The sequence below is a fragment of the Lipotes vexillifer genome, unplaced genomic scaffold, assembly GCF_000442215.2.
Source record: "Lipotes vexillifer unplaced genomic scaffold, Lipotes_vexillifer_v1.1 scaffold375, whole genome shotgun sequence".
NCBI classification, from domain to species: domain Eukaryota; kingdom Metazoa; phylum Chordata; class Mammalia; order Artiodactyla; family Lipotidae; genus Lipotes; species Lipotes vexillifer.
The window spans coordinates 392,428-401,700 of NW_006791636.1; the positions used below are offsets into that span (position 1 = coordinate 392,428).

A 9,273-nucleotide genomic window follows, 5' to 3' on the forward strand; every position below is an offset into this window, starting at 1 on the left:
GAACTCTAATTACACATTTAGTCTCTGCTCATGCAGCGGCTCAACGCAAAACCCCTAAACACCCGAGGCTTTATCAACTCATTTCTTCCCAACACTTTGCTTCAGAACCCTGGATTTTCCATTTCCTGGCTCAGCGGACGGCTTCACCAACCTGCCATCCCACGCCTGACTAATCTGAGGGGCCGTTTGGTGCTCTCGGCCCCCGCTCTACATCCGCGAACAAGTCGGCATCTCTGGCTCGGGGCCAAACAAGAGGGACCTGGAGACCCGCAGAGCCCGAGCGGCCGGTCGCAACGCCGAACTACGTTTCCCACAGTACTCGGGGAAGCCGGGGCCGCCGAAGTGCGGCCCACCCCCCCGGCTCAGGCTCGCGCGGAGCCTCCTGGGAGTTGTAGTCCGGGCCGCTCGCGCCGGCGCTGCTGAGGGCTCGTTGTCGGCCTTTGTCTGTCTGCGGGCGCGCGCCGCTGCGGTGAGTGAGGCCGCCCGCCGGGTCCGTACGCCCGAGCGAGGCGGGGCCCCGCCTGCAGGCCGCGGTCCCTGAGCCCCCTGCGGCCCTGAGTAGGCCTGGCCAGCTTGGGCTCCCCAGGGCAGCCAGCTAAGAGGGGAGAGGTCTGCGGCCCGCAGGAAAAGGTCCAGCTGCACCAGAGAAAGGGGTGCTGAGGCCCAGCGCGCAGGGCCGGCCCGGGGGTTTGGGGGTGGGGGCAGACCTGAGGCGGGAAGGGAGAGTCTGTCGGTAGGAGCAGGGGTCCCTCCGCCGCACAGCACGGCCAGGTGTGGAGCAAGGCCCTGCACCCCGAGACGCGGGAGGGGGAGACCACAGGCAGGTGTGCCCCGGGGCCCGCGGGGAGGGTTTCCGAAGACGCACAGGAGAAAGTGCAGTCTCTCTGAGGTGGGTGAAAGGGAGAAAGGACAAACTTCGTTGGGTGGAGAATAGGAAAGGACAAAGTGGATTCAGGTGTGCAGAGAAAATAATCACCCCTCCCCAGAATCTCCTAATCCTGAAACTATCCCTCAAGAAAACAACTACCCTAGTCCTCTGCTGTGGACTCTCAACTTTAGGCCTTAAATCTGTAGGTCACGTCAGAGGCCCTTCACATTTGGTTCTTTTATTCTCCCAAGAGCTACTTGATAATACAGTGTTATCAGACTATTTAGTAAGTGAGGAAATAGGGTCAGGGCTGTTTGGTTACTTGCCCAGTGTCATTTAAGGGGAGAGAAGGGTAATCCAAGTCTCTCATGGCCTAATTCTGAGCTCTTTCCACAGGATATAATGGCCTTTCTGATAGGAAAAGCAACATTTTCTACTATAAAGTGACTTTATCCAAAATCTTCAGGAAATAGATTCCTCAGATTTGTGGAATCTAGGGAGAAAAATAGCAACTTCCCTTTATTAATCAAGGAGGTTCCTGAGACACAGCTGAGCTGTTTCTTGTTGAATATCTCACAACATGTGGAGAGGCACAGCTGTAAGTGCTGCCCACACATTCTGACCAAACTATTTGCTGGACTAACCAGAGACAGAGTCCAACCTCAGGTAGCAGGTACCTATATACTTTCCACTGACTCTTGATGGATGTGCGGTTGAGCCGTAACACCTTCCACTTACAAGTGAAAGGTGTTGTAGTGTCCTGACACTGATAGGGCATCGCTTTGTGTCTTGTACTGCAAATTGGAGCTGAGTCCTCCAAATAAAGAGTTTAAATGCCTCTCCAGTCATCACAACATGTAGCAGAAAGGGCAGTTGTCAAGAAGACCAGATGTTTGGGTTAACAAAGAACTGTAGTATCACACTGCTATTTCATTAAATCAGGAGGCCAGCATTTTCATGGGACATAGTAGAGGGAAACAAAGATTATACATTGAACCACTGCATAAATAAAGTGTAAGTATTCAGTAATTAGGGTCCTGAAATAAGAAGAATATCCCCCCCAAAATACAAAAAGATAATATGGAACACAAGGATTCCTAGGATCTGGAAGAATAGTAAGGTCTGGTCAAGCTCTGTTCCATTCTATTTCATTTTATAAGAATTCTCACCAGCTTTTTAGTGATGAGAAAGTAGAGAATTGTCTGGACATAGACTTTGGATCCAAAAAGTCTTGGATTTGAGCCTTTGCCTCACCTTGACTCCATACTGGTTCTGGGAATAGGGGCAAGTTACTTACCCTAATCGGTGTGCCTTGGGCTTGGTTTTGGAGTCTGAAGTAGGTCTTTTTCTTCCCAAGAATTGGCAAGTATTTATACTTCCTCAGAACTGGTATTCTCATACCTTGAAGCGTCTGGAGCCTCCTAAGAAGTGCCAAAAGGAAATATGAAATCTCTTGTTCTGTCCTAATAACCTAGAGGGGACTGGAGAGGAGAGCTGGAGCCATTTCAATCAGAACCAATCATGATGGCTGGATTTTTTTTTTATATTCTGAATTCCTTTGGAGGCTTGGAGGATAAAATAGCAGGCTGTTAGGCAGGGGAAGGAAGTGGACAATTCCAATCACATGCTAAGGCTAAGCTAAGGTACAAATAGGACGGACCATTATCTTGGCACTGGCAAGAAGAGATACTTGTTTGCTTTATGTCTTCTCTGCTTTCCCACCTCCTGCTTCCTCCTGCACTCATTTATAAGTGGTCATGGTACCTTTTGGCTCATTTTGCAGTTACACTGTAGGTGACTGACATTACATCAGGCAATCAAGATTTCCTCCATTCACTCATACCCCAAACTGGAGCTCCTGTTGACTTTATTCTCCTCACTTATCAATTCTCCTGTCCTTTCCTGTTTGTTTTTGTTGTTCTGTTTTGTTTTTGTTTGTTTGTTTTTCCCTCCCCAGGTACTCAAGAACAGCCCATGGAAGAATCATATGAAGAGGTGGTGATTAAGGTCATACAGCAGGAGTGGACATGTTTGGATTTCCAACAGCTACTCTGCTGGACTGCCATGGAAGATATGCCCAGAATGTAGCATTTTTCAGTGAGTCAGTTGATTGCTGGGATGCCCTCAACTCACAATAATCAGTGTCCCTGTCCTCAGCACTAGTCAACAGGCTGAGGATGCAGAGAAGATGTTCCTTTGGTGGAGCTCACCGTTTCTAGGGATTACAGGGAAAGCCTACAAGCGGGAGTTAGAAATAGTAGAAACAGAGCACAACAGTCTTGATATGGAGGTAGTCTCTGAGAGAATGAATGAGCAGTTTTAAATCTCAGCACAATCATTGAATAACAAGTTGAAATCTCCCTAGGATGACTCCAAGAAAACTATTATTAGTGATGAATGGACCCATATTTAAAGTGCAGTAGAAGGCTCACATGCAGGGCAATACTGGAGAGTACTGTCAATATCTGCATAGGAAGTGTTGAGAATAACTTCCAAACCAAAATAGACTTCAGTTCCACCATAGCTTAGCAGATTGAAATAGCATGGATTTTAAAGGGAAAAATTCCTTGGATCAGATTCTGTGATAGCCCTGACTTAATCCGTGGTATCGGACAAGTTATTTAACTTTCTTGTGCTCCAGCCTCCTCATCTGTAAAATGGGACAATAAGCTCTATCTTGCAGGGTGCAGGGATTAGAATTAATAGATGTAAAGTACCAAGGATTCTGCTACATATATTCTGATATCATGGAGCTTACTCCACTGTTAGGAGAGCAGACTAGAGCAGAAGTAGATTTCTCATGAAACTAATGAAACAAGGTTCAGGATCTTTCCCTTACACTGGTCTCTTCAAGGCCTTGTCCCTACTTTTATACTGTTTCTTAATGGAATCCGTCCAAAATTTTAAAGCTTTAGGCCCTACACAACCTGGATCCACACCTGTTTTGGTGTCAGAACTTGGGTATGGCACTTATTTGATCGTATATAGTTTTCTTAATTTTTCTGAGCCTGTTTTCTTATCTGTAAAATGGAAATAACCATGTCTATACACAATAGTATTTGGGAGGCTAAATTAAACTAAATTTAGAGGCAGTACACTGCTATGGAGCATGCCTGAATCCCAAGTCTATGCTTACCTAGCTGCACAATCTTTGACAACCTCCCTATACTTTCACTTCCTTAACTGTAGCAATAGATTGTTTTCAGGATTAAATTATCTATGCAAAGTTTATAGTATAATATCTGACACATTATAAGCACTCAAAGCATTGTTTCTTTTTTCCCTGTTCTTCTCACTCAGCATATTGGTGCCTCTTACATGACTTCCCTCTCATTTTACCAGATGTGATGACAGAAGCCCACCACAAATATGATCACTCTGAGGCCACAGGATCCTCAAGCTGGGATTTCCAGAATTCTTTCAGAAGAGAGAAGCTGGAACAAAAATCCCCAGATTCTAAGACACTACAGGAAGATTCACCTGGAGTGAGACAGAGGGTCTATGAGTGCCAGGAATGTGGAAAATCCTTCAGGCAAAAGGGTAGTCTGACATTACATGAGAGAATCCACACTGGTCAGAAGCCCTTTGAGTGTACCCACTGTGGAAAAAGCTTTAGAGCCAAAGGCAATCTTGTTACACATCAACGAATACACACAGGAGAGAAGCCCTATCAGTGCAAGGAGTGTGGGAAAAGCTTTAGTCAACGAGGTAGTCTGGCCGTTCACGAAAGACTCCACACTGGACAGAAACCGTATGAGTGTGCTATTTGTCAGAGAAGCTTCAGGAATCAAAGTAACCTCGCTGTTCACAGAAGAGTTCATAGTGGTGAGAAGCCCTATAGATGTGATCAGTGTGGAAAAGCCTTCAGTCAGAAAGGAAGCTTAATTGTTCATATCAGAGTCCACACAGGCCTGAAACCCTATGCCTGCACACAATGCAGGAAGAGTTTCCACACCAGAGGGAATTGTATCCTGCATGGCAAAATCCACACAGGAGAGACACCCTATCTGTGTGGCCAGTGTGGGAAAAGCTTCACTCAGAGAGGGAGTCTGGCTGTGCACCAGCGAAGCTGCTCACAAAGGCTTACCCTATAACCACTCTCATCAAAGGAAGTTCTCTTTATGAATTAACAGCATAAAATCCCCTGAGATTAAACAACCTATTCAATTTTACAGAATGAATGGAGACTCCTTCAGAAAAACCATCACTGGGTAGAGCAAACTGACTTTTCTCCCTTCCTCCAAATGAATATCAAAAATAAATGTCTTGTTTATTATCGTTATCATGTATGATTCATAATTTGTCCACTTATTTTGACCTAATTTCCCAAGGTACCACCATTAATCTAGTACACAACTGGAAATTTATGTAGCAGATACAGATTTTAAATTTGCAATTGACACCATCAGCCTGTTTTAAAAAGTCAGCCCCTTACCAATCCCAAGATTATTTTCTTCTCTACATATTCAAATTAATCTTGTTTTGTATTCAGGACCACTGGGCACAATTCATGAGGCAAATCTAATAATCCTCATATTGAATATTATCTGAATGGTAGTCTCAACAGCATATTCTAACAAATCACCCATGTTCATAGCAGAGGCCCTAGCCTTTCCTTACAAAAATAGGATCCTTTCCAAGCCTGCACTGTGGTTTACTTCAGTCTTCCACTCCTAACTGGAATAGAGGTAACTTGCCTATAGCCAAAGAGCAGACAACTATCTACAATAGTTGACACAATGACTCTCACTCCCTTTTGGCAACAGTAGCAATATCTCAGAGTTAGAGTCACCTAGTAAGGGCATAAGTGTCCTCATTACTGAGCTCAAATTTGTAGTCAATAATGAAGGTCCAGTCCTCCAACAACACAATCCTCTTTCTCCTACACAGATACATGCATGCACACACAGAAGAAATTTGGAAAGTAATAGTTTTTTACCTCTAGTGGATGAGATTTGAGGAATAGTGGAGAGGAGAAGTTGGTTTTGAGGGGTAATTTCCAATTTTTTTAACTTTAGCCATCTCTAAATTTTCATTCTGAGCTTTTATGTAATTAAAATGATGAATGATGTAGATAGAGTGGTTTTCTTGATAAGATACCATTCCATTCTTTCTTTACCCTATAAGCTGTAGGTTCCTATAGACTATAGGCTCCCTCTAGTAGATCCTATAGGCTGTAGGCTCCTTAATCCAAGAAGCTTAACAGAAAATCGTGAGAGAGAAGTAAATTTTATCAAAGATCTTTAGGCATAGAAACACTATGAGTTTGAATAATAATACAACAATACTCCTAAAGATACCCTGATAATTTTTTTTTATAAATTTATTTATTAGTCTGTTCTTTATTTTTGGCTGAGTTGGGTCTGTGGCGCAGTGGCTGAGAGTCCGCCTGCCAATGCAGGGGACACGGGTTCGTGCCCCGGTCCGGGAAGATCCCACACGCCGCAGAGCGGCTGGGCCTGTGAGCCATGGCCGCTGAGCCTGCGCGTCCAGAGCCTGTGCTCCGCAACGGGAGAGGCCACAACAGTGAGAGGCCCGCGTACCTAAATGACGTCAAACAGTGGTTGCCTCTATGGAAGAGGGGGGAGGGGACTGACTTGAAAGAAGCACAAGGAAACTTTACAGAGAGAAAAAATGTTCTCTTCCTTTCTTCAGGTGGTAGATGCATGGGTCTATACAACTGTCAAAACTGATTAAACTCAACACTTAAAATCTATGCTTGTTATATGTAAAGTACATTTTATATATAAAGTATAGTATATGCAAAGTTTAAATAACAATGAGGTTATTTAAATAGGTTGTTTAAAATATTGCCCACAGGTTCTTCCGACACGCATCATATGTTCTATGTCACCTCCCCTTGAATCTGGGTAGGCTTGTGTCTGCTTCAAACAATGAAACATGGTAGAAGTGATGCTACATGACTTCCAAGAATAGGTCTAAAAAACACTTTAAAAGTCTGAAAAGTTTCTGCATGATTCTCAGGACACTTGCCCTGGAGAAAACCAGCTGCCAAGTAAAAAAATCCTACTATCTCAAGGCCACTCTGCTGGACAAACAGCATGTAAGTGCTACAGTTGACAGGTTCACCTGAGCTCCCAACAGATAGCATCAACTCTCAGCCATATGAGTGAACCATTGTAGATGCATAGCCCAGTAGAACCTTCAGATAACTATAGCCCCAGATGACATCTGATGAAAACTATGAGAAACCCACAAGTTAGAACTGCCTTCCCAAATTCCTAACACACAAAATCATGAGAAAAGTTAAAGGTTATGACTTTATACTACTAAATTTTCAGGCTGCTTGCAATACAACAGTATTAGTTAAAATATATATACGTTTTAAGGATAAGCTATTTTCAAAAAAAAAATGAAAAATCTGGGAGCAACTTGATATAAACTCTGAATAAATAAAAACAGGAAATTAGGATTTATGGTTCACAAGAAAGCTTAAGGTATAAAAATAAACATTCCCTTTGACAAAATAGGAGGCAAGGTATAGATTAGTTAAGCCAGATGCAATCCAAGTTACAAAATAAAGTAGATGTGGGTCTCCATCAGTCCTGGACTCTGAGAAATGTGTGTGTGTGTGTGTGTGTGTGTGTGTGTGTGTGTGTATGTATGTGTGTATCTTAGAATCCTGGTTCTGCAGAAAAGAATCCGTAAATAAAGAGCAAATAGATCAGAAAATATAAAGTATCTTTAAAAATATAATTCCTATTTTCTATATGTATATTATTAAATTTCTTTAAAGATTGTTGGCTGCTTATATTAAAATAATAACAAAAGAGAGTTCTGGTTCCAGATGGCAAAGTAGGAAGATCCTGAACTCACTTCCTCCCATGGACACACAGAATCTATATCTACATACAGGACAATTTCCTCGGGGGGGCGGGGGGGGACCTAAAAACTAGCTGAGCAACTCCTACACACTGGGCAAATGAAAAAAAACAAAACAAAACACAATGAAGCAGGTAGAAGAGGCTGAGACACAATCTCACCATAAACCCACTGCCAGCAAGGCAACCGGCAGTTGGGAGTGAACTCAAAACCCGGAGCTCCTCCCTGAGGAGTGAAGGGCTTGAACCTCTCCCAACAGGAGAGGCCACAACAGTGAGAGACCCACATACCACAAAAAAAAAAAAAAAAAAGTTAAAGACAAGGAGAGAATCTTAAAAGCAGCAAGAACAAAATGACTTGGTACATACAAAGGATGCCCCATAATACTATGAGCAGATTTTTCAGCAGAGATTTTGAAGGCAGAAGGGAATGGCATAATATATTTAAAGTCTGGAAAAGAAACTGCCAACTGAAGATACCCTAATTTGCAATGTTGTCTTTCAGAACTGAGGAGAGATAGAGTTCTCCAGACAAGCAAAAGCTAAAGGAGTGCATAACCACTAAACTGGCCTTACAAGAAATGTTAAAGGGACTTCTTTAAGCTAAAAAGAAAGGGTGCTAATTAGTACAGGAAAAGATATGAAAGTATAAATCTCAATGATAAAGGTAAATATATAGTAAAATGTAGAATAATCAAATGCTGTCCATTAATCACTTAGAAAGCTAGTATAAAGGTTAAAAGACAAAAGTAGCAAAAATAACTATAACTACAACAATTAGTTAAGAAATATACAAGATTAAAAAACTTAAATATGACATCAAAAACAAAATGAGGCTGGGGACAGTAAAAATGCAGAGCTTTAGAATGCATTCAAACACAAATTGTTATCAACTTAGAATAGACTGTTATAAATAAAAATTGTTATATATAAGTCTCATGGTAACCACAAAACAAAAACCTATAGTAGTACACAAAAGATAAATGAAAGGAATTTAAACATACCACTAAAGAAAATAATCAAATCACAAAGGAAGAGAGCAAGAGAAGAAGAAACAAAAATTACAAAACAACCAGAAAATAATTAACAAAATGGCAGTAAGTACATACTTATCATTAATTACTTTGAACGTAAATGGACTAAATTTGCCAATGAAAAGACACAGAGTGACTAAATGGATATTTTTAAAAAGACCTATGATATACTGCCAACAAGAGACTCACATCACACTGAAGATCAAAGGATAGAAAAAGATATTCCATGCAAATGGAAACCAAAAGAAAGCTGGGGTAGCTATATTATATAACCAAAACAGACTTGACTGTAATAAGAGACAAAGGGCATTACATAGTGGTAAAGGGATCAATTCACAAGACAATATAACATCTGTAAATATTTATGTACCCAACACAGGAGCACCTAAAATATGTAGCAAATATTAACTGATCTAAAAGGAGAAAGAAACAGCAGTACAATAACAGGAGGAGGCTGTAATATCCCACCATCATCCATGGATAGGTCATCCAGACAGAAAATCAATAAGGAAGCATCAGCCTTTAATGA

The 9,273-nt window shown here is 42.0% G+C and overlaps 1 protein-coding gene across 2 annotated transcripts; it reads left to right on the forward strand.

The window, feature by feature from the left end:
• The first annotated feature begins 396 nt into the window (after positions 1–396).
• On the forward strand, positions 397–5,153 carry ZNF32 (zinc finger protein 32). Of its 2 annotated transcripts, none has more exons than XM_007464472.1 (3): positions 397–469; positions 2,826–2,965; positions 4,211–5,153. In XM_007464472.1, exons 2-3 carry the CDS (start codon positions 2,896–2,898, stop codon positions 4,960–4,962), a joined length of 822 nt encoding a protein of 273 aa, XP_007464534.1. In that variant the 5' UTR covers positions 397–469; positions 2,826–2,895; the 3' UTR covers positions 4,963–5,153. The 2 variants fall into 2 exon arrangements, with proteins under 2 accessions (XP_007464534.1, XP_007464535.1); XM_007464473.1 differs by lacking the exon at positions 397–469 and adding an exon at positions 579–661.
• Positions 5,154–9,273: the final 4,120 nt, after the last annotated feature.